The sequence below is a fragment of the Ostrea edulis genome, chromosome 1 (genome assembly GCF_947568905.1).
Source record: "Ostrea edulis chromosome 1, xbOstEdul1.1, whole genome shotgun sequence".
Lineage (NCBI taxonomy): Eukaryota > Metazoa > Mollusca > Bivalvia > Ostreida > Ostreidae > Ostrea > Ostrea edulis.
The window spans coordinates 33,917,660-33,942,560 of NC_079164.1; the positions used below are offsets into that span (position 1 = coordinate 33,917,660).

The 24,901-nt window shown below is 34.8% G+C and overlaps 1 protein-coding gene across 1 annotated transcript; it reads right to left on the minus strand.

Moving 5' to 3' along the window:
* Positions 1-736: 736 nt before the first annotated feature.
* On the minus strand, positions 737-23,179 carry LOC125659232 (INO80 complex subunit B-like). The gene is made up of 9 exons (XM_048890841.2): positions 23,026-23,179; positions 20,233-20,398; positions 18,671-18,744; positions 14,611-14,762; positions 12,892-12,940; positions 10,514-10,614; positions 7,011-7,067; positions 4,264-4,379; positions 737-1,413 (listed from the first exon to the last, which is right to left on the minus strand). Exons 1-9 carry the CDS (start codon positions 23,069-23,071, stop codon positions 1,260-1,262), a joined length of 915 nt encoding a protein of 304 aa, XP_048746798.1. The 5' UTR covers positions 23,072-23,179; the 3' UTR covers positions 737-1,259.
* Positions 23,180-24,901: the final 1,722 nt, after the last annotated feature.

Consider the following 24,901-nt stretch of genomic DNA (forward strand, 5'->3'; position numbering starts at 1 on the left):
AGATATTGAGCAGACAGTATTTTCTTATTTCCAGAGTAGTTTGACCCTTGACCTTAAATATACTTTTCAAGATGTACCAGTGTACCAAGTTCGATGTCTGTCAAATAAAGGGTTCTCAAGATATGAGTGGACAATATCTTCCTATGTCAGAGCAGTTTGTTTCTTGATCTTTTGACCTCAAAATCAATAGGGCTCACCTACTTCTTAGGTAGAACAAGTGTACCAAGTCTGATGTCTGTCAAACAAAGGATTCTCAAAATATTGAGCAGACAATATCTTACTACGTCCAAAGTAGAGGTCATCTACTCCTAAGGGAAAACTAGTACAAAAAGTTTGATGTCTGTTAAGGACGGCAATTGTTTAGTCAGGTGGAGAGCTACACAAGATTGATCCTAATTTGCTCCTTTGCAGTTCGGAGATCTGTGGATCTCTATCATCTACTTCTTAATGAGCAACTAGAGGCTGAAGACATACTGGTGATATCCTAGACCAGTTCCGGAGATGGGGAAAGGTTCTCAAGATATTGAGCAGATAACACTAGGCACATATATGCTGAAGAAGAGGTACAATCCAATGTCCCCTTTATCATGGAGGGGGGGATAACAAGTGTGTGAATCACAAATTTTCTTGCTGCAGAAAGTGCACAAGAAAATCTGCAATTACAATGTCTATAAATCAATGTGTAGTACCAAGTGCCTCATACACAGGACATTTTAAAGCAAATAAAGACAGAAACTTTGATGTAGTGCTTTAATGAAAAATTAATATACCAAACCTTAAACATCTCACCTAGAATACTTGTCAATGAGCTCTGCTCTAGAGGATCAATTCTTTTATCTTTGAAATATACATGCTTCATTCAAAACAAATACACATTTCTTCCTACATGTATAGTTTGAATGAAAACATAGGATAAGAAGGATTTGAAGAAAACAGCAGACCTAGTTAAAAACCCAGTATTAATGAATACTGTCGTATAACTACATGTATGGTTGTCCTGTTATGTAATAGTTTCAAAATCTGTACAATTTCTAGAGACCTTTGTGGAAAATTTATTCATTTAATACTGCGTAAGTATTTAGCCATTATCATAAATATCCAAAAACTGTCTGTAGCATGAAACTGATTTCATTCAACCAATATCTTCACACAAATGAGGCTCACATGGACTGGACGGTCTTTGTTGACGTCCATCAACACCAATGGACCTTGAACTCTACAAATCAACAGGAAGCTCTATAGGTCAACCGAGAGGTGGATCACGTGACAGGAATCGGTAATTTTGTGCTACTCAGCACCATGTTCTTTTTATAGCAGTCCAAACTACACAGAGGAACTCCTGTTCTGGAGCATGAATACCGCTTCAGGTTTTTACACCCGCTAACGCCACAATTCACTGCTGGTTTGCAAGGTCTGTAAAGGTTCAGAACATCAATTATTAAAAATAATTAATTTTTCTGGTGGAAAACATTCTGAATGAATTTGGAAGCAAAATTCAATGTTTCTTTTTTGCTGATGAAAATTTAAAGAAAATGTCAAATGTGACATCTTGGTACAAATAAAATAAATCTAAATGACTACATTTTCCTTGTATCCAAGTGTTTTCAACTTTTGTTTATTGTATATAAAAAAAATCACCCTTGTGGAGGATATGAACAATTTACCTGCAATAAAAGGCAGAATTTATTTGGTTGCCCTTGTGTGCATTTACTACCTAATTTACTTACATCAAAGCACAGGTACATCTGTAATATTTACTGTGCATTTCCAGAGTTTTTGCCTTTGATATCTATACAAATTGTAATGATAGCCATTTCCTCACGAATGCAATGCAACTGTGAACAATTGTTGTGGTCATGAGATACATTTTTTATTAGGATAATTTTAAGTTTAATTCTGATAGCACTTAAATGTGTTAGAAATTCTCTTTTATTTATTACCTGGATGTCATAAGATGTACAGACGGGAAATGCTTTCACATGATAATTACAGAATCCGTATGATAGAGACGGATATTTTCCGGATTTAGGAATGACATGTTGACACGTCAATAGTTTTAGAAATAAACTTTATAAATAAAATGCTTAGATTAGATTAAAAACCGTAGATAAATTATCAAGTTATATATGAATTATATTAGTAAGTCAGAAGATCTCACTATATTGAGAAAAGCATGGTTTAGGAGTTTTATGTGAGGTACATGGCGTAATGAGCTGCACCATTGCGTCAAGATGTAAAAGCTGCCAATCATAGTCCGCATCAACAGAATCCTGCAGTTCCATTTTGAGGAAGTTTGGCACCAACGGCTACACCAAAGTTGAGGTACATGTATTTCCTTTATTTTAGCAAATATTTTAAGTATTATAATAATACAGAGGCAAATGTGTCTCACGTGAAATTCACATTAAAATTTCACTTGAAATTCATGCGAACATTTTTCACATGAAATTCACTTGAATTTCAACATGAACAGCAATTCACATGAAATTCACGTGAGGCTCATTTGCCTGTGAAAATTACGAAGTACTCAGCTTTAAATTACAAATTATCTAGATAGTACAAGAAAGGGATTTTTAGAGAATTAAAGTAATAGTATATTTATTGATTACTTAGAAATTCAATATTAATTCTTGACGTGAATTTTGATAGTCAGTACACTTGGGATTCTGTCCCTGGGAGACGCACGAATGTATCTCCCAGTTATTTTATAGTTAGTAATTAAGTTATTTGTTAATTTTAATGGATCTAGTTAGGGTCATGAATTTATTACACTCTAATAAATTAGAAAACTTAATCAAATAATTTTATAGTTTGGTGCGAAGTTGAACCATCACCACACATGTCAGGTGCATTGAATTTAGAATTGATTAATCATGTCTTCTGTATGAATGTATACTGGGTAGCGGTAGATTGACATGCGTATGATGTATCCCTGTTTATTGAATATATAGTCTATGACAAGGTTATAGATTTAGGGTGGTGGACTTTAGTATTTTACGCACTGAGTAGTTTTAGACTCGGCACCAAGTTACTAAATGCCTTACTTAATTAACAATGTTCTATATGCATGATATGCTATAGATTGTGGGGGTTGAATTTTTATGTATAATTCAATTAGTTCAGGTTGTAATCTTGATCATAGAGTCGGAGATCCAGACTTTGCCATTATAATCTAGTAGTATATTAGACTAGTCGTAGTGTTCGAGAACGACCACACCTGTAGCACCTAACACCTAATTACACCGGAGATCTACTTATACCGGACACTGATTAACACCGGATTCACATCAGTGTTTTATTACCAAGACATTTTAGTCGAGCTATTGAACTGTGACTATACTTGTGTTTCTGATACTATGAATAAATTATAGAATTAACTGTTACATTTTTTTTCTTCATTGATATAGATAGGTACCTTCGAACCCTATTATTGTAATGAGCCTCATAGGTACAGGGTAGATACCTTCTTGATGTCATATCATCGATCATATATCATACATCAAACAGTCGTTACACAATGAATGTATGAATCTTGATACATATAAAACTAGTACATTTATTTCAGGACTTGGGATTCCAACAGCAATGAAAGTAGAATGTAAATGTGAAACAATAAATTTCATTTTTGAAAACACATGAGGGTATGAACTGCAATGCTTACTGCTGACATTCTTTTCATGACAGCGTTTCATGAAGTATGCTGGCACAAAGCGTTGCATTCATACCCTCATGTATTTTCAAAAATGAAATCTATCTTTTAAGAATACACCCAGTGATTTTGATGACAGAAACTTTGTGTATGGTAACTTGTATACTCCTGTTGTCTGATTCAGAAACACATAATTTATAGGAAGACAACTTTTCTATCATGGATATTTAAAACATCGAGTGCCTGTGTTACTCAGCTGTAAATTATATGCTCCTGTTGTCTGATTCAGAGACACATACTTACTCAGCTGTAAATTATATGCTCCTGTTGTCTGATTCAGAGACACATACTTACTCAGCTGTAAATTATATGCTCCTGTTGTCTGATTCAGAGACACATACTTACTCAGCTGTAAATTATATACTCCTGTTGTCTGATTCAGAAACACATACACTGTACTTACTCAGCTGTAAATTATATGCTCCTGTTGTCTGATTCAGAGACATACTTACTCAGCTGTAAATTATATGCTCCTGTTGCCTGATTCAGAGACACATACTTACTCAGCTGTAAATTCTATGCTCCTGTTGTCTGATTCAGAGACACATACTTACTCGGCTTTCTGCGACAGAAATGGAAACTGTATCCCCACTGGAACACTGATAGACACCTCGGACTTGTTGTTGATGTAGCGGACTCGGGGAATGTTGCTTCTCTTAGAGCCTTTGGTCTTCAATATCAAAAACATAAAACTGTCAATTCATCTTAAATTTCAAAATTTTCATTCTTTTTGTTACTGATGCCTATATATGTATCCAGTATGCTTATCTTCCATGAAAAAATTTAGCATACTGATTGATTGATTTAAAATCAAATGCTGGAACTTTGATCTCTTGCAGTACTACATCTCTTGAAATACAGTTTTTCTCCAGATTTTATCCCCTAACTCTCAGTCTCTTGAAGTTGCACAGAATTGCCTTCTGTATGCCGTTTCATTAGTACAAGTACATAACTCACTGTCAACCAACTTTTATTCATGACAATTTTATATTGCGTTTTACCAGTGATAAATTGGTTTGCAGCAACCAATATTTGCAGCCAAGATAATTTAAACAATTATGAGAGACATTTTAACAAGAGGCCCATGGGCCACATCGCTCACCTGAGAAAAGAGTGTTTATGTTTTAAACCCAACATGGCAGGTGTGACCAGAAAATCAATATGGGGTCATACACGTTGTAAATATGTGCATTAAGTGTGTAATTATAACAATTGAATGCCCTTCAGTCAAAGATTTTTGGTGCCAAGATTAATGATATTCACCAAGTTGTTCAAAAGGAATCGACGGCGAGTTTTCTTCTTCTTAATTTATAAATGAAGACAAAAATGAAATTATATCACTATATTTATTTGGATGCAAAATTAACAAGAACAGAAAAAATTGAAAATTTATCTACATTTTTTCCTATATATTCCCATGTAAAATTTCTTAAACACTCCTCCTTATATATTCCCATGGTAAAAAAAAAAAAATTGATCTTCTATGTGGCCCCAACCTTCGCCAGGGGACCATGAATTCCACAAATTTTAATCTGCACTACCTGATAATGCTTTAACATTAAAATGACTAATCATTACTATGCTCTTCTTGAGATGAAGATTTTTGAACATATATTTTTTTTAATATTTCAATGTCAAACTTTGAACCCCTGTTGTGGCCCCTCCCTACCCCCTGGGGGCATGACTTGAACAAACTTGAATTTACACTACCTGAAGATGCTTCCATATAAATATGATTAATCACAGCTTTGCTATTCTTGAGAAGAAGATTTTTAAAGATTTTCCCTATATATTTGTGTGTAAAACTTTGATCCCCCCTTGGGGCCCCATCTTATCCCCGGGGGCCATGATTTGAACAAACTTGAATCTGCACTATGTCAGAAAGTTTTCATGTAAAAATCAGCTTTTCTGGCTCAGTGGTTCTTGAGAAGAAGATTTTTCCTATATATTTGTATGTAAAACTTTGATCCCCTATTGTGGCCCCATCCAACCCCAGGGGCCCATGATTTGAACAAACTTGAATCTGCATTATGTCAGGAAGCTTTCATGTAAATCTCAGCTTTTCTGGCTCAGTGGTTCTTGAGAAGAAGATTTTTCCTATATATTTATATGTAAAACTTTGATCCCCTATTGTGGCCCCATCCAACCCCCGGGGGCCATGATTTGAACAAACTGGAATCTGCATTATGTCAGGAAGCTTTCATGTAAATCTCAGCTTTTCTGGCTTAGTGGTTCTTGAGAAGAAGATTTTTAAAGTTTTTCCCTATATATTTGTGTGCAAAACTTTGATCCCCCCCTTGGGGCCCCATCCTATCCCCGGGGGCCATGATTTGAACAAACTTGAATCTGCACTATGTCAGGAAGTTTTCATGTAAAAATTAGCTTTTCTGACTCAGTGGTTCTTGAGAAGAAGATTTTTAAAGATTTTTCCTATATATTTGTATGTAAAACTTTGATCCGCTATTGTGGACCCATCCAACCCCCGGGGCCCATGATTTGAACAAACTGGAATCTGCATTATGTCAGGAAGCTTTCATGTAAATCTCAGCTTTTCTGGCTTAGTGGTTCTTGAGAAGAAGATTTTTAAAGTTTTTCCCTATATATTTGTGTGTAAAACTTTGATCCCCCCCTTGGGGCCCCATCTTATCCCCGGGGGGCCATGATTTGAACAAACTTGAATCTGCACTATGTCAGAAAGTTTTCATGTAAAAATCAGCTTTTCTGGCTTAGTGGTTCTTGAGAAGATTTTTAAAGATTTTTCCTATATATTTGTATGTAAAACTTTGATCCCCTATTGTGGCCCCATCCAACCCCAGGGGCCCATGATTTGAACAAACTTGAATCTGCAATATGTCAGGAAGCTTTCAGGTAAATTTCAGCTCTTCTGGCCCAGTGGTTCTTGAGAAGAAGATTTTTAAATGACCCCACCCTATTTTTGCATTTTTGTGATTATCTCCCCTTTGAAAGGGACATGGCCCTTCATTTGAACAAACTTGAAAGCCCTTCACCCAAGGATGCTTTTGGCCAAGTTAGGTTGAAATTGGCCCAGTGGTTCTGGAGAAGAAGTCGAAAATGTGAAAAGTTTACGGACAGACAGACAGACGGACAAAATGTGATCAGAATAGCTCACTTGAACCTTTGGTTCAGGTGAGCTAAAAACGACTGGTTCATGAAAAATTTTCCCACAAGAATAAGTCATGGTAAGGTACACTGTACTCATTACAAATTCCATTACAAAGTGACTGTGGTGTCATCAGCTCATAAAACCTTCAATCCATATGATTAAAACCATTTCAATTACCTTTGGACCTTTTGACTTGGCCTCCTGCTTTTTCAGAAGTCTGTCTAAAGTTTGTTTCTGTTGAGAAAGACAAATGATAGCACATGTACATATCTAATAAATGTGAAATGACTGCAAGCTAAAAATGTGATCTATTGACTTGAAATACTGAATTACTTATTTTCACCAATGTCACTCACTATTTTGTTTACTGGAATTTTTGTTTGCTGTAGTTGGAGATAATGAGCAGATTTTTGGTATGTCTCTCTTTATGTTTGAGATTTATTGCTAGACTTAAATATTGTTACAGATAACATCATGTGAAGTATCATTTCATTACTGTAACAAACACTTACTACATCTTCCTCACATGTTTCTTGCCATGTTGACAACAAGTAAGGTTGGGTTGTTTTTTTTGTCCTAGTCATAGATGTATTCTTATATCTTATACACTTTCCTTGTTTTTCTTCTTTTCTTTTGTATCAAGCTTTTGCTTTATTTCTTGGGCCTTTTTGTGACAGTTTTGTTCTATTTATAACAAGCTCTTACTTTATCTTTAAAACATTTTTGTTATGCAATTCTTTGTCTTTTTAGGCTTTTATATAAGAGAAAGTCCACTTGTAGTGAAAATGTTACCTGTAGGTGTCCAATAAGTTAACAATTGCTGTCCATTATTTTTAAGAATGGACAGATACTGTTCATTCTTAAAAATAATGGACAGTAATTGTTAACTTATTGGACAGTGCCAGGTAACCCCAGTAACTTAGTAGACGTTTACAGGTAGGTTGAAAATAAGAGAAAGACAATATGTTTGTCAAAGAGATACAAATTAATTTACTTTTAAATTCTCTACAAGTAAGAATCAACACAGATATCGGAAAAATCACTGAAACACTTAAAACGATAGTTCCCCTTAGTAGTATTCTCTGCTTCAACTTTAAGATTCACATTTTTTTTTTTAATTCCATTGGCCATTATTATATTGCATCAAAACTTAGATTTGAAAGGCATATTTCCATACTGTATTTGAATTTCGCAGCATTCAGAGGCACATTCCAAAATTTCTTCACAACACTTTTTTATGTTTTCTTTATAAGCATATCCTAATTCTGAATTATTTTCGCTTTCATGAATATTGTCATTTCACGAGATGAGTGTATTGAGTTCTTTTGGCTGGCGTTAATTATTTCCTCATCCAAATATTCGAAAACACAATGCTTTTCAAATCAAAATTTGGCCCCATAACTTTCTCACCTTCCATATCCAGAATATAACACTCATTAAGATAATATTTGCAGTACGTACTTTCATTAAAATCCTCAAATTTTGATTGTGCAGTGAAAATGCTCTCCCCATCAGAGGATGACATGTTGATATGGCTCAGTACTATAGAGTGAGTGAATATAAAACCTGCAGTACAAGACCACTTACCTAACACTGTCCAATAAGTGAACTAAAGAAACAGACTTCTACGCATGACTGGTTATATTGTCAGACTATTCAAAATAGCTTTATTCATAATTATCATTATCAATGGCTTTACCTGAGACTGTCCATTCTTAGAACAAAAGATGTAATGTTTGAAGTAGGATATAAGCCTCAAACTGTCCATTCTGTGATAGAAAGAACTAATCTCGGCCCTACGGGCCTCAATCAGTTCTTTCTCTCACAGAATGGACAATTTTTGGCTTATATCCTTTACATAAAACATTTTATCTGGGCTTGTTGGTGATGGTTTTTGTTTTTGTTCTATTTATAGGAAACTCTTACTTTATCTTTCTCGCATTATTCCTGGGCCTGTTGTCAACATTTTTGTTTTATCTATAAGAAACTCTTCCTTTATCTTTCTCACGTTTTCCTGGGCTGGTTGCCGTAATTTTTTTTTTCTATATGTAAACTCTTACTTTATCTTTCTCACGTTTTCCTGGGTTTGTTGCCGTAATTTTTTTTTCTATATGTAAACTCTACCTTTATCTTTCTCACGTTTTCCTGGGCCTGTTGCCATAAAAAAAATTCTATCTATAAGAAACTTTTCCTTTATCTTTCTCACGTTTTCCTGGGCCTGTTGCCGTAATTTTTTTTTCTATATGTAAACTCTTACTTTATCTTTCTCACGTTTTCCTGGGTTTGTTGCCGTAATTTTTTTTTCTATATGTAAACTCTTCCTTTATCTTTCTCACGTTTTCCTGGGCCTGTTGCCATAAAAAAAATTCTATCTATAAGAAACTCTTACTTTATCTTTCTCACGTTTTTCCTGGGCCTGTTGCCGTAATTTTTTTTTCTATATGTAAACTCTTCCTTTATCTTTCTCGCGTTTTCCTGGGCCTGTTGCCATAAAAAATTTCTATCTATAAGAAACTCTTACTTTATCTTTCTCACATTTTTCCTGGGCCTGTTGGTGACAATTATTGTTCTATTTATAGGAAACTTTTACTTTATCTTTCTCACAATTTTCCAGAGCTTGTTGGTGACAATTATTGTTCTATTTATAGGAAACTCTTCCTTTATCTTCTCACATTTTTCCTGGGCTTGTTGGTGACAATTATTGTTCTATTTATAGGAAACTTTTACTTTATCTTTCTCACATTTTTCCAGAGCTTGTTGGCAACAATTATTGTTCTATTTATAGGAAACTCTTACTTTATCATTCTCACATTTTTCCTGGGCTTGTTGGCGACAATTATTGTTCTATTTATAGGAAACTCTTCCTTTATCTTCTCACATTTTTCCTGGGCTTGTTGGTTGCCAATTATTGTTCTATTTATAGAAAACTCTTCCTTTATCTTTCTCACATTTTTCCTGGGCTTGTTGGCGACAATTATTGTTCTATTTATAGAAAACTCTTCGTTTATCTTTCTCACATTTTTCCTGGGCCTGTTGGTGACAATTATTGTTCTATTTATAGAAAACTTTTACTTTATCTTTCTCACATTTTTCCAGAGCTTGTTGGCAACAATTATTGTTCTATTTATAGGAAACTCTTCCTTTATCATTCTCACATTTTTCCTCGGCTTGTTGGCAACAATTATTGTTCTATTTATAGGAAACTCTTCCTTTATCTTCTCACATTTTTCCTGGGCTTGTTGGCGACAATTATTGTTCTATTTATAGAAAACTCTTACTTTATCTTCTCACAATTTTCCTGGGCTTGTTGGTGACAATTTTTGTTTTATCTATAAGAAACTCTTACTTTATCTTTCTCACGTTTTTCCTGGGCCTGTTGCCGTTATTTTTTTTTCTATCTTTAAACTCTTACTTTATCTTTCTCACGTTTTTCCTGGGCCTGTTGCCGACGTTTTTTTTTTCTATCTGTAAACTCTTACTTTATCTTTCTCAAGTTTTTCCTGGGCCTGTTGCCGTTACTTATTTTTTCTATCTGTAAACTCTTACTTAATCTTTTTCACGTTTTTCCTGGGCCTGTTGCCATAAAAAAAAAATTTCTATCTGTAAACTCTTACTTTATCTTTCTCGCGTTTTTCCTGGGCCTGTTGCCGTTATTTTTTTTTCTATATGTAAACTCTTACTTTATCTTTCTCACGTTTTTCCTGGGCCTGTTGCCGACGTTTTTTGGCTCTCTGTTGCCGTTTCTCCACCTGTTCCTCTGTAAGTTCTACTGTTTTATATCCTATGGAAACAATGGAGTTCATTAAAAGCAAATGACATATTTTTAACAAGAGGCCCACTGGCCTTATCGGTCACCTGAGTAGCCCCATGAGCTGTGAAATCTACAGTGATTTTTTCCTGTTCTGCATATCTAAGATCCAATATTTAGTAGCAGTATTAAACAAGATGTGTTCTACAAACACAAATGCCCCTGAAAGTGCCAATACTGATGAAAGACTTTTATAAATAATATGTTATATTAACATTGTATAACTATTTTGGACCCGCCCAAGAGTCAGAACCTGGAAGTGTGAAATTCACATTTTTGGTACATCCCTTTTAGCTTTTCCTAAGAAACGCATTTAGTTTTTATACAGTATCAGCAAACTTTCAGAAGTCTTTCAAATGATACATGTAAAAACATTTAACCACAATGACCATTTTGGCACCACCCTGGTACCAAAATCCCTACCCCTAGGATTATGAAATTTACAATTTTGGTAAAGGGTTATTTGCTCATTCTAAATGTACTGGTATCCCTTCAGTTTCAATTTAGTATTAATAGCATTAAAGATGTTATTTAAAGGTTTTACACATAAACACTATATGCAAAGTTTGGCCCCGTCCTGCAGTCAGAATCTCTACCCAGGGGATCATGAAATTTACAATTTTGATAGAAGTCTTCAATTGAACCTGCTCTACATGACTACGCATTTAGTTTTTTCTTACAGATATGTAGTTGTAAAAAGGAATTTTGAAAGTAAGATAAGATAGATAAGCAGCAGTATTTGCCCTGCCCCTGGGGGTACAAGAGTCCTGAAATTTACAGTTCATGTCCCCCTTGTCCCAAAGGTGCTTCAAATCAAATTTGAAAAGAATTGGACAGGTAGTTATCAAGAAGAAGTTAAAAATGTTGAATTGTTAATGCACAATAGATGAAGCACAATGACAGACACTGACCAATACCAATAGGACATGAGTGACTCAGGTGACCTAGAAATAAGTACTGTGTATTCATGTCTTGGTGTTATGCATGATGTCCAAAAATGCAAAACTGAATGTCACTGTAGATATTGCCTATCAGGCTTAACTGAATGTCACTGTAGATATTAGCCTATCAGGCTTAACTGAATGTCACTGTAGATATTAGCCTATCAGGCTTAACTGAATGTCACTGTAGATATTAGCCTATCAGGCTTAACTTAATGTCACTGTGGATATTAGCCTATCAGGCTTAACTGAATGTCACTGTAGATATTAGCCTATCAGGCTTAACTGAATGTCACTGTAGATATTAGCCTATCAGGCTTAACTGAATGTCACTGTGGATATTAGCCTATCAGGCTTAACTGAATGTCACTGTAGATATTAGCCTATCAGGCTTAACTGAATGTCACTGTGGATATTAGCCTATCAGGCTTAACTGAATGTCACTGTAGATATTAGCCTATCAGGCTTAACTGAATGTCACTGTAGATATTAGCCTATCAGGCTTAACTGAATGTCACTGTGGATATTAGCCTATCAAGCTTTAAAATCTGACAGGATATTTGGGACAAATTTTCCTCATCAGATAAATTTTCACTAAATCAGACAACCTATTTCAGATTAAGATACAAACCATCCATTTCAGATTAATATTCTATCACTCCTTAATCAATTTTTCATATTCTATACCAAAACACTAACTCCAATATCTTCTCAAAACAGATATGTATACTTGTCTCCTTGTACATTCCTTTATCTTATTCTGGCCAAAGTTTAGTGGTGGAAACAATTCCTTTGGCAGGACGTGCGGACATCAAGTCAGACATCAAGTTTCAGATAAAGTGTTACTACCAAAAACATTGGACTAACAAACCAGTGCACATAGTGTTTGTTTCCCCTACATGAGGAAACAATGTGATAAAAAATGTCGCAATTTTATTCTACAATATCAAAATATTTTATCACAGATCTTCAAATCAAACTGGCAGTGTTGAAAAAATTACACTATGCAATGGAATTTATTACATTAACTACAGACAGTTTTATGAACATACAAGCATTATGCAGATATTGACCTGACTCTGTTTCTTCATTGCTTTAAGCCGGCTGGCCATTATTAATTATAGTTTGATATTAAATGATTAATTACAATTTAGTACATATTACTCTAACACATGTCAAGTGATTAAGCCAAGTTTTTTAATTATAGAATTAATGCATGGTACAGAAATTTACCAAGATCAGATAACTCTGTTACATTCTGAGAGCTTAACAGTTTGAATGTGCTTGGCTTTACATGATTCAATCTAACCTGATGGCAGTTGTAGTAGCTCGGCTTGTTGTCCATGAATCAGCGCCCTCTGTAAATGTAAACAAAACAAGTCAAAACCACACATCTATAAACACATGTATCAACAACAAACGATATAATTAAGATCATCACTGGTGACAAACGATGAAATTTATCATATAAATGTATCTTCATATAACTGCACCAAGTTCTGGTTTAATTTCATAGATCATTTAAAAAATCACTTGTCAAAAGCTTTTATTTGCACGGTACTGGAAAATCAGACAAATATATCTGTCGAGCTCTGTCAATTTGTCTTTATGGCAACAATGCAAAGAACTTTAGGTTACCCGAATAAATCTCGAGTCCTCCAAGAAAAAATAAATGTGCTGTAGCAAGTAGCCCCGTCATTCATGTTGTGGCTGTTTGAATTTGTGTCAAAAATCATTCATGTACTAAATCTCAACTTGGTATCTGTTCCAGAATACCACAGTTGTTAAGTTGTACCGAGATTTACTTCTTTTTCATTTTTACCTGTTGTATGAACATTATCTGTCAAGCAGTAACTGTTTGGATCATATATACCTGTTGAATTTCACTTCACCTATCAAGCAAAGTTGTAAGTTTTGTAGTTTTAACCTGTTGAGTCGGTATATTTCCCTATTGAGCAGTCACTGTAATACCTATGGGGTGGTTATTGTTACCTGTCAGACAATCATTGTTACCTGTCTAGCAATCATTATACCCCCCGAACGAAGTTCTGGGGGGTATATAGGAATCACTCTGTCTGTCCGTCTGTCTGTGCAGATTCGTGTCCGGGCCATGACTTCTTTGTTCTTTGACTTAGGCATACCATATTTGGCACACAGGTAGATCACCATGAGACGATGTGTCGAGTACCTTCATGACCTCTATATGACCTTGACCCCAAGGTCAAAATTAAAGGTTTTTTTACAATGGATTCGTGTCAGGGCCATGACTTCTTTGTTCTTTGACATAGTTTGACATAGGCATACCATATTTGACACATGAGTGTATCACCATGAGACGATGTGTCATGTACCTTCATGACCTCCATATGACCTTGAACTCAAGGTCAAAATTAAAGGTTTTTACAATGGATTCGTGTCAGGGCCATGCCTTCTTTGTTCTTTGACATAGGCATATCATATTTGACACATGAGTGTATCACCATGAGACGATGTGTCGAGTACCTTCATGACCTCTACATGACCTTGAACTTTGACCTTAAGGTCAAAATTGATTATAGGGTTTTGACATAGTCATACCATAAGACATGGGTGTATCACCATGAGACTATGTGTCATGTACATTCATGACCTATTTATGACCTTGACCTTTGATCTCAAATTATAGGTTTATGCCATGGATTTGTGTTCGGACTATATTTTCCATTTTCTTCTACAAAGGCATACCATATTTTTACACTCAGGAAAGAGGTAATTTATACCTATTAACAACACCCTTTGGGAGATTGGGGTAAGCGGGGGGTATTCTTAGTGAGCATTGCTCACAGTACATCTTGTTGTTGCTGGTGAAGCAGTCATTTTCAACTGTCGAGTGATCATTGTTACCTGTCAAGCAGTCATCATTATCTGTTGAGCGGTCATTGTTACCTGTCGAGCGGTCAATATTACCTATCGAGCAGTCAGTTACATGTTGAGTGGTCATAGTTACCAACTGAATAGTCATTACTACCTGTCGAGCAGTCATTACTACCTGTCGAGCGGTCATGAGTTTGGGGTCCTTGCTCCTCTTCAGCATTCCCGAGTCGTCTAGTGTCCCCTTCTCCAGAGCATCCAGCCATTCCTTCTCCTCATCAGATGTGTCCTCGCCTTTTTTCTTTGTCATGAAGGCCGATTCATCAACCCCTGTGTAGAAATCACATCAATTATATAACTATAGGCTGTCATGAAGACGGGCTCATCACTCTCTGTGTACAGACTTAGCTGATTCTTCCAGATAGGTATTAATTCTATAGGTCTATATAACTAAAATAGACAGATAGGTATTAACTATAGGTCTATATAACTAAAATAGACAGATAGGTATTAACTCAATAGGTCTATATAACTAAAATAGACAGATAGGTATTAACTATAGGTCTATATAACTAAAATAGACAGATAGGTATTAACTATAGGTCTATATAACTAAAATAGACAGATAGGTATTAACTATAGGTCTATATAACTAAAATAGACAGATAGGTATTAACTCAATAGGTCTATATAACTAAAATAGACAGATAGGTATTAACTATAGGTCTATATAACTAAAATAGACAGATAGGTATTAACTATAGGTCTATATAACTAAAATAGACAGATAGGTATTAACTCAATAGGTCTATATAACTAAAATAGACAGATAGGTATTAACTATAGGTCTATATAACTAAAATAGACAGATAGGTATTAACAATAGGTCTATATAACTAAAATAGACAGATAGGTATTAACTCAATAGGTCTATATAACTAAAATAGACAGATAGGTATTAACAATAGGTCTATATAACTACAAGAGGCCCAGGGGCCTTATAGGTTACCTGAGTATCATGTAACAACCTTCCAATGTTTGAATTAGGTTTGTGTTTAAATATAAGAATTTTACTTTTGGATGGAAGAAACATTGAATAGCTATGTGGTCAGCCCTGCCTTTGCACCAGAACCCCTGACCCAGGGGCCATAAATTTCAGTTTTGAAAGAAGCATCCTTGATCATCATTATCATACTATTAGTTTGTCTACTTAATACCCAGCAGCAGAGGAGAAGATTTTCAAAGAAATAATGCATTTTCACTATATGACTTATAGAGCCCCAACCTAGCACCAGAACCCCTGATCCAGGGGCCATGAATTTCACAATTTTTAACAAGAGGTACTGTGAGCAATGCTCACTAAGAATATCCCCCGCTTACCCCAATCTCCCAAAGGGTGTTGGTAATAGGTATAAACTACCTCTTTTCTGAGTGTTGCTACTTCGATGTCCAGTGCGCATGACCTTTTGACCCCAAAATTGATAGGGAACATCTTCATCCCATGGGTAGTCCATATGTATGATATGGTGACTGTAGGTGGAAAGGATAACGCTTTAGAGCCCGGAAACCATATTGCTACTTCAATGTCCAGTGCGCTTGACCTTTGACCTTTTGACCCCAAAATCGATAGGGAACATCTTCATCCCATGGGTAGTCCATATGTATGATATGGTGACTGTAGGTGGAAAGGATAACACTTTAGAGCCCAGAAACCATATTGCTACTTCGATGTCCAGTGTGCTTGACCTTTGACCTTTTGACCCCAAAATCGATAGGGAACATCTTCATCCCATGGGTAGTCCATATATATGATATGGTGACGGTAGGTGGAAAGGATAATGCTTTAGAGCCCGGAAACCATTGTGTCTACAGACGGACGGACAGACAGACAACCCGATTCCAGTATACCCCCCCCCCCCCCCACAACTTGTTGCGGGGGGTATAAAGAGGCATCCTTGCTCATCATTACCATGCTATTAGTTTGTCTACTTCATACCCAGAGACAGAGAAGAAGATTTTCAAAGAATTTCTACACTTTCACTATATGACCAATAGAGCCCCACCCTAACACAAGAACCCCTGCCCCAGGGGCCATGAATTTCACAATTTTGGTAGAGGGCTCAACACTCATTATAATTATGCCCACAGTTTGGCTTCTTGATGTCCAGGAGTAAAGAAGAAGATTTTTTAAAATTACACTCATTTTGATGGTTTTTGCCCCACCCCTCAGGCCCCAGGGGTGCAGGGACCACGAATTTCACAATTTTTGTTCCCCTCCACCCACAGATGCTATATGCCAAAATTGGTTGAAATTGGTTCAGGGGTTTCAGAGAAGAAGCTGAAAATGTTCAAATGTTAACGCACGACGCAAGACGAACGACGACGGACAAAAACAGATAGCAATAGGTCACCTGAATGAATTCAGGTGACCTAAAAATAGACAGATAGGTATTAACAATAGGTCTATATAACTAAAATAGACAGATAGGTATTAATTCTATAGGTCTATATAACTAAAATAGACAGATAGGTATTAACAATAGGTCTATATAACTAAAATAGACAGATAGGTATTAACTATAGGTCTATATAACAAAAATAGACAGATAGGTATTAACTCAATAGGTCTATATAACTAATATAGACAGATAGGTATTAACTCAATAGGTCTATATAACTAAAATAGACAGATAGGTATTAACTCTATAAGTCTATATAACTAAAATAGACAGATAGGTATTAACTCAATATATCTATATAACATAGATAGACAGATAGGTATTAACTTTATAGGTCTATATAACTAAAGTAGACAGATATGTATTAACTCTATAGGTCTATATAACATAGATAGACAGATAGGTATTAACAATAGGTCTATATAACTAAAATAGACAGATAGGTATTAACTATAGGTCTATATAACAAAAATAGACAGATAGGTATTAACTCAATAGGTCTATATAACTAAAATAGACAGATAGGTATTAACTCTATAGGTCTATATAACTAAAATAGACAGATAGGTATTAACTCTATAGGTCTATATAACTAAAGTAGACAGATAGGTATTAACTCTATAGGTCTATATAACTAAAATAGACAGATAGGTATTAACTCAATATATCTATATAACATAGATAGACAGATAGGTATTAACTCTATAGGTCTATATAACTAAAGTAGACAGATATGTATTAACTCTATAGGTCTATATAACATAGATAGACAGATAGGTATTAACTCTATAGGTCTATATAACTAAAATAGACAGATATGTATTAACTCTATAGGTCTATTTAAACTAAAATTAGACAGATAGGTATTAACTCAATAGGTCTATATAACTAAAATAGACAGATAAGTATTAACTCTATAGGTCTATATAACTAAAATAGACAGATAGGTATTAACTCTACATGTAGTTTTAGGTAAAACTCTATTGGTCAACATAAATAGACAGATAGTCATTAACTCTACAGGTCAACATAAAGCTTTAAATTAAACAGATAAGTATAAATCTCTAGGTCAATATATACTTTTAAAACATACAGATAGGTATGAAACTCTACATCTTTATATATATCCCCAATATCCCAAGTGTTACATTGTACTTTTTGGTTGAGTATGTTCAGTTGAATCATTCATTCAACACACAGTATATACAGTATTACAAACATTATGATTTTCACTTTATTTCCTTCAATTGTATTAAGATAATTATAAAAGTTAAAGTATTATCCAATCAAAATCAATCATACGGGCATGTGCATGCTGGTCAGACTGTCAGTACTTATGACCATGCCTTTATACTTAATTCAAAGTACGAATATTAAACCAATTCATTGAAAAACTAGAAAGTTATAGACATTTCAGTATTATCCAATCAAAAATCAACACACGTGCATGAGTGTGGTGTTGAGTAATTTTAACTAGACCATGCCGACCAGGCGCAAGTACACACATGTACATACAAGGCAAATTTCAAAACATTTCAATAAAAAACAAAGCAGTATTAAAGTGTGAGCCCAAAAATAGCAAGTTAAAAAAACTTGCATGTCTTTCAGCAATTTTAATCATGTTTAAGGTACTTATAGTATGTACCTATGTTTGAGATATCATTCCATTTTGTTATTCATAATAGCGTTAAACGTGAAATTAATGTCCAAAACAAAACAATAGCAAGTGTTTATTTTCACTACAGAAATTGTTTAGTGGCCTTTGCACTTTCTACCCACCCCAGGTTTCGTCCGTGACATCGATGATGGGTGAATCTTCCCCACTGTTTTCTGTCTTCTCCACAGAGGGCAAGCTGTAAGTAATCATTAGAGGCCATTAGTTCTGATGCTCACCCACATCACTTATACTTTACAGAGAAATGAATCTCGACACTTCATATTACTGATCTACATTATGTAACAGTGTAAACTTGTCTGCCTCTGAAACTGTCTAAGAGAATCCCTAGTACTCTCTGCACATTTATCTCAATGCTCTTCATAAGGAGACTGTTTTCATGACATATCCCAATTAGTGCAAAGGAAACTTTGATTCTATTATGAATCAATTGAACCGGAAAAGAGGTACGATATGAAAAACAGGGATACAAAACCTTTTATCACCACTTCTTAATTACCCACCCCCTCCCTGGAAAAGAGAACAAGAGGTCCATGGGCCACATCGCTCACCTGAGCAGTAGTTCCTAGCAATAAACAAGCTTGAGCAAAACCATCATTATACAAGCACCTTGGTTCAGAAAAAAACTTTTCAAAGGTAATGACTAAACCATCAATTATCAAACTTAATTATTAAATTTGACTACAAATTCATTAATTATCATATGCCCTTGTAGATGGGTATGGACTTTCATATTCACCTAACGATGCTTTGTGCCAAGTTTGCTTCCCTATACATTCACATGTAAAACTTTGAGCCCCTATTGTGGCCCCATCCTACCCAAAGGGGCCAAGATCTGAACAAATTTGAATCTACTCTATATCAGGAAGCTTTCGGGTAAATCTCCACTCTTTTGGCCCAATGATTCTTGAGAAGAACATTATTTAAGATTTTCCCTATAGAGTCACATGTAAAACCTTCATCCCCTCAGTATTGTGGCCCTAACATATCCCAGGTGTCATGATTTTCAAAAACTTGAAGAATATGCACTCAGGCTTGAAGCTTTCATGTAAATTTGAACTTTTCTGGCCAGTGGTTCTCGAGATTTTTGAATGACCCCTTCATTTGAACAATCTTGAATCCCCTTTACCCAAGGATGCTTTGTGCCATGTTTTGTTGAAAATGGCCAAGTGATTTTGGAGAAAGGGTGATCAGAAAAGCTCACTTGAGTTTTTAGCTCAGGTGAGTTAAAAACCCATCACTTGATTCCCTTTAATATAAGGACGTTTTAAACCAAATTGGTTGAAATTAGACCAGACAGTCTTAACAAGAAATACTGAATACACAAAGTCACTGAATATATTTAAGCACACAGAAGATGAACTTTGGTATCTCAAACATCAATATCTCGATTACCATAGATATGTCGAAATGCGTTGGATGTCCCAACTACATTAATTTATTTATTTATTTTAACCTCAATATTTCGAACTCTTGGACATCTCAAAGTTTTTTCTCACCAAGTTTGAGATACCTAAGTTTGAGTGTAACTTACTGAATGAGTGTTTCTGTTAACATCGGGTCAAAGTTCAATGTGACATGAAGTACACAAGTGTAATATTGGACAAGTTTAACTGTAGTATGAAAAACAAAGGTGACATCAACAAAACAAGAGACGACTACCAACCTCTTGGTTCCCAATGTCTGTCCACCAATTTTCAGTTTGAGTTTGATTTTGGACCCCCCGCTGGTCCCTCCCTCAGGAATCACAGCATAATCCTCGCCCTGCTCCTTCTTCCGCTTGTGCTTTTTCTTGTGCTTTTTGTGCTTCTTGTGCCCTACCGCTGAAGAATCTGTCAAGGTCAAAATAGATATTAAGGCATGCCTACTGAAATGATTTTTTTTCTAAACTGCTGTTGATAATGTATGATCCAATGTCTTAAATGAATGAGATGGAGTCCACTTTATCTTCCATTAAACATTCAAGTGGCTGTGAAAGTACAAGCCACAAAACATCATTTACCATACCAGTTTGTGATTTTTCAATCTTGTTTACACAGCTTACAATAAACAAAGTTGAACATTTTTATTGCATGCAAGTGTCTCACATTCAGAATTATTTTGCTTACCAATTCCTTATGTCAAATTCTATTAAGAGATGGTAAATAGTCATATCACATAAATCGTTTTGTATTGTCTTATCATATATTAAAGTGGGGGCACAAACAATCTAAATGATGAATGTTTGAATTGCTGTATACCAAAACTCTGTTAATAATCTTCACTTTTCAGAGGGTCCAAGTTCAAATCCTAGTGATGGGAATTGGTGAGAACTTCATAATCGATGATTGGTTTACTGTAACTAACTAATTATCGATTATAATTGGACATAGAGAAATTCTATAATAATTAAAGTAATTTAACTACTGAAAAAGTGTAAATAAATATTTTCTACGTTTATATTTGTTTCTATAGCTGAGAGTGTAAGTGAATATTTTCTGTGTGTATTTGCTATTCTTTTAATTATGTACATAGGCTATATAAAAGTCGCCAAAAACATACATAGTTTGCTTCAGTTATATCCCCGTAGATCAAAGTTACATGTCATTAACTGATGATGATCCGGCTAAATTAAAATATAATTAATGTTCAGCAAAGCAAAATAAGGAAAGAAATCTATTTTATTAAAAACAAAAATAATTAAATAGATTTATTTTCACCAACTGAAAACACGATACACACGTGCAGAGTAACAGTGGCCTTTGAAAGCGGTTTTTATCTACATAATTCACACATGGCTTTGCTAGTATCAAAATTCTCTTTGACTAATGGTCCTTCGTTTATATGCCTGAATCAAAGTACGTCTATCTTAATATCTGACCAAGCAAGCATGCTTTATTCCCAGTGTATGGATACTTTCACTTTCGTGTGCACCGCCATTACGATAAACAAAGCTTTTAGGTTACTAGATAGGTAACAGCAGGAATATTCTTTAAAAAAAAAACTACAGTCATTGAGAAAACAAAATCTAAAAACCGATTAACTGGAATAAAATTTTCATAATCGAGTGCTTAGAATTTGCCAACAATCGACTGATTTTCGATTATAATCAATGATTGGAACACCACTATCAAATTCCGATCTGGTCCGTTGCATTTTCTCCCTTCCTGTTACATTTGGTGCTGTAGACCAGCCAGTGGAACTGACAGGTGAAAATCCTGCCTGGTTATTAAGATCCTGGGTTGATGTCTTTTTAAGGAGGAAGGAATGTGGAGGTCAGATGGGTTTGCTTGCCGGTAGCCAGACAGCTCAGTTGGTAGAGCACCTGACTGGAGATTCAGGGGGCCCTAGTCTGAATCACGGTTTGGTCAGTTACATTTTCTCCCTTCCTGATACACAGTAAATTATGTGGGATTGTCATATCTAAACTTTGTTAAGAAGAAACTCTATCCTCCAAAGAAGGATGTAAAATCTAAAACAAAATTATTTCCCTACCAACCTGGACCTTGAACATTGAATACAGAAGACATAATTATCTTGAATCTGAAATATATGTGCCATGATGTGGTACTGAGACTTAAAGCAAATAAAGCCACCTTTTTTTTTTAAAAAAAAAGCTACCTGAAGTCATTTCTAGTTCAATTTTGACAAAATAAACCCATTAATCTCAGTAATGTCCACAATATCTTCCATGCAGTGTGTAGATTAATTCAATAATTGCATTATTGTTTACATTTTCATTACTGAAGCTCAGCACCACAGGCAGAACTACATTAGCCCGACGAGATATTCACAAAAATGCCTTCGATAAAGTTGGTTTATACCCCGTGAATCAGTCTCAAAGCAGGTAGCCCCCCGTTTGTTTACATGATTTGTTGTTCATCTTTACATACATATAGGTAGGTATCTCACAAGTGGTTTGTCTCAAAAGCTTACAGGAGGTACAAACTGACTATTCAGAACGACTTATGAGGGTGATTGATGGGGAAATAATATATTTTGGATAAATGTTTGGTTCTGTATAAAATATGTACACAGGGGCTCGGTTGTCAGATATTAAAATTTTGTATTATTTGTTCTTGAATAATATATAAATAAAATCCACCACCAAAACCCACTCTTTTCGTCGTTTTAAAAAAGGTGTATGTGTACATTAAAAAATGTTTTTTTAATGTACATATGATATACCCTGTGGTATGTACACAATTAAGATCTATACAACTTACAAGCTAATTCCACACTTCAGGTGCCTGTGCTAGTGTGCTCAGCAATGCATAAAAAGAGTGGAGAATTTTTATTTGAGAATTCACTTTTGTCCCACTAATAAATTTATGCATTACTTTACCATTTTTACCCCAAAAAGTTAAAAAGTATCTCTTTGTTAGGCCTCTATAAAGTGCAGAGTTAATTTGAACTCGAATTTCCTCTGTGCTAAAACAATGTTTGACTGTGTATGTCAATATCGTGCAATACTCTTTACCAGAGAAAATGTCCTCTTCTGTCCCCGATTCTTTACGTTTACCCATTGACGTTGAACAGAAAGCAAAACTATTTGTAAATTAATCTAAATTATAATGTTTTTTCATGCCTCTACCGGAAGTGAACGTTCTGTTATATGAATAGCTCGTACGTACAATTTGAAGGACTTGAAAATGACCCCCCCCCCCCCCCCCCCCCCCCCCCCAAAAAGATTAGTAAAAATACAAACTTTTGCCAAATTTCAATATTTTTATTTGTAAAATACTAATTAATGTTATACTTATTATATAATTTGCCCCCTCCTTTGAAAAGGAACACTCCCTCCCTCTGGGGAAGATCATTCAAAGGCTCCAACCAAGCTAGGACGATGTCATCATGAAATATAGAGCGATGCGAGACAGAGTATATAAGACCAGTTTTATTTCCATTCAAGTACCCACGTGTAAAAAAAAATTAAACAGTTAAGTTCTATTACCATTAGTTTGGAAAACCACAGACTGGGGAGTGAACGATAATTCAATTCAATTCAATTATTTATTGATTCACCAAGCATGTTGGCATACAATCATGTTACACAATATGAGATATATAATGACAATAAACTAATTACTAACAGTTCATTTACATATATGTAAATACATGTATATATTTGATATGTACCTGTGATATTAGACTATGTATGTAATTTAGTATTGCATATTACATAAATTAAATGTAGTTATAGCACTCTACTTTTGGTGCGCAATTCAAAACATTCATGTAAATATTCACAAAACCTTCTAGCATGAACTACATTGACAGGGTTGCATAGTACTTTACAATGGTTTTCCTTTGATATATCATCGTCTGAATTGTAGATGTTCAAAGGGTAATATTTCTTTCTTATATCTTTATACATGAAGCAATCATATAAAAAATGTAACTCATCTTCAACAGTAGTTTTACAAAACTGACAAAAACAACATTCTTTTGGAATACATGGTTTTGAATATCTACCAGTTTCAATTTCTAAAGGGTGGGCAGATATTCTTAGTTTTGTAACTTTGTTAATCTAGAGCGTACTGCTTTCGCAATTGGAAATTTCAAATAGTCTTGTAATTCGTAGTTCTTTCTAATTTTACTGTAAAATAGCAATTTTCCACGTTTAGAGAATTCGGTATTTTGCAGTTGCATGTTAATATTATCAATATAGTAATTCTTTATGTAATTGTAAAATGTGCTTTTATCAATATCCAATGATGGAAGATTTAGCTTATTTCTTAACTTTAATATTTGTCCTTGCCAATTTTCCTGTATGCCAGTAATATAAAGGTTATCATCTTCAGGATAATTAAAACTTGATTAGACAATACAATATGAAGATTACAATGCCCGACTACTATCAGTATCAGCGACTCCCAGTGTGGCTGCAGTCCATTACACCTCTGAATACATTGCATATTAAAAACTATTCTGTTCAATCGGTCAAATTAACGTGGTTACGAAAGTTCGTCAAAATGAGAAATTATTTAAATTTTGCCGTAATGCAAATGATAAATTATATTACATGTAGGGCAGGCCTAATGAAAATAGTTTGAAACGAGAGAGAGAGAGAGAGAGAGAGAGAGAGAGAGAGAGAGAGGGATTTTCCAGAATTTAACATTTCGGAATGTGAATGGCCAAAATTGAGCAAGTGTTTTGCATTCCAGTTTTATTAAATATTATTATCATTGTTGTTTTGAGTACATTTACACCGCGACATGCTTTCGGTGGATTCTTCTTTTTTTAAAGCTGTTTTAATAAATGTTGATTTTGATTCAAATTTCTAAAATAGTTTGAACTTTTTAGAATCATACTTTTCAGTTTTAAATATATAAACCGAAAACTGCAAAATTAAG

What these genes read in the sequence shown, in the direction of transcription:
- LOC125659232 (XM_048890841.2), bottom strand. Translation starts at nt 23,071, where the DNA reads ATGGGTAAACGTAAAGAATCGGGGACAGAAGAGGACATTTTCTCTG. An exon ending in AGAAGAGGACATTTTCTCTG is followed by an intron (nt 20,399 to 23,025) that starts GTAAAGAGTATT and finishes TGACCTTGACAG; the next exon opens with ATTCTTCAGCGGTAGGGCAC. An exon ending in TTTCTGTCGCAGAAAGCCGA is followed by an intron (nt 1,414 to 4,263) that starts GTAAGTATGTGT and finishes GAACCTTTACAG; the next exon opens with ACCTTGCAAACCAGCAGTGA.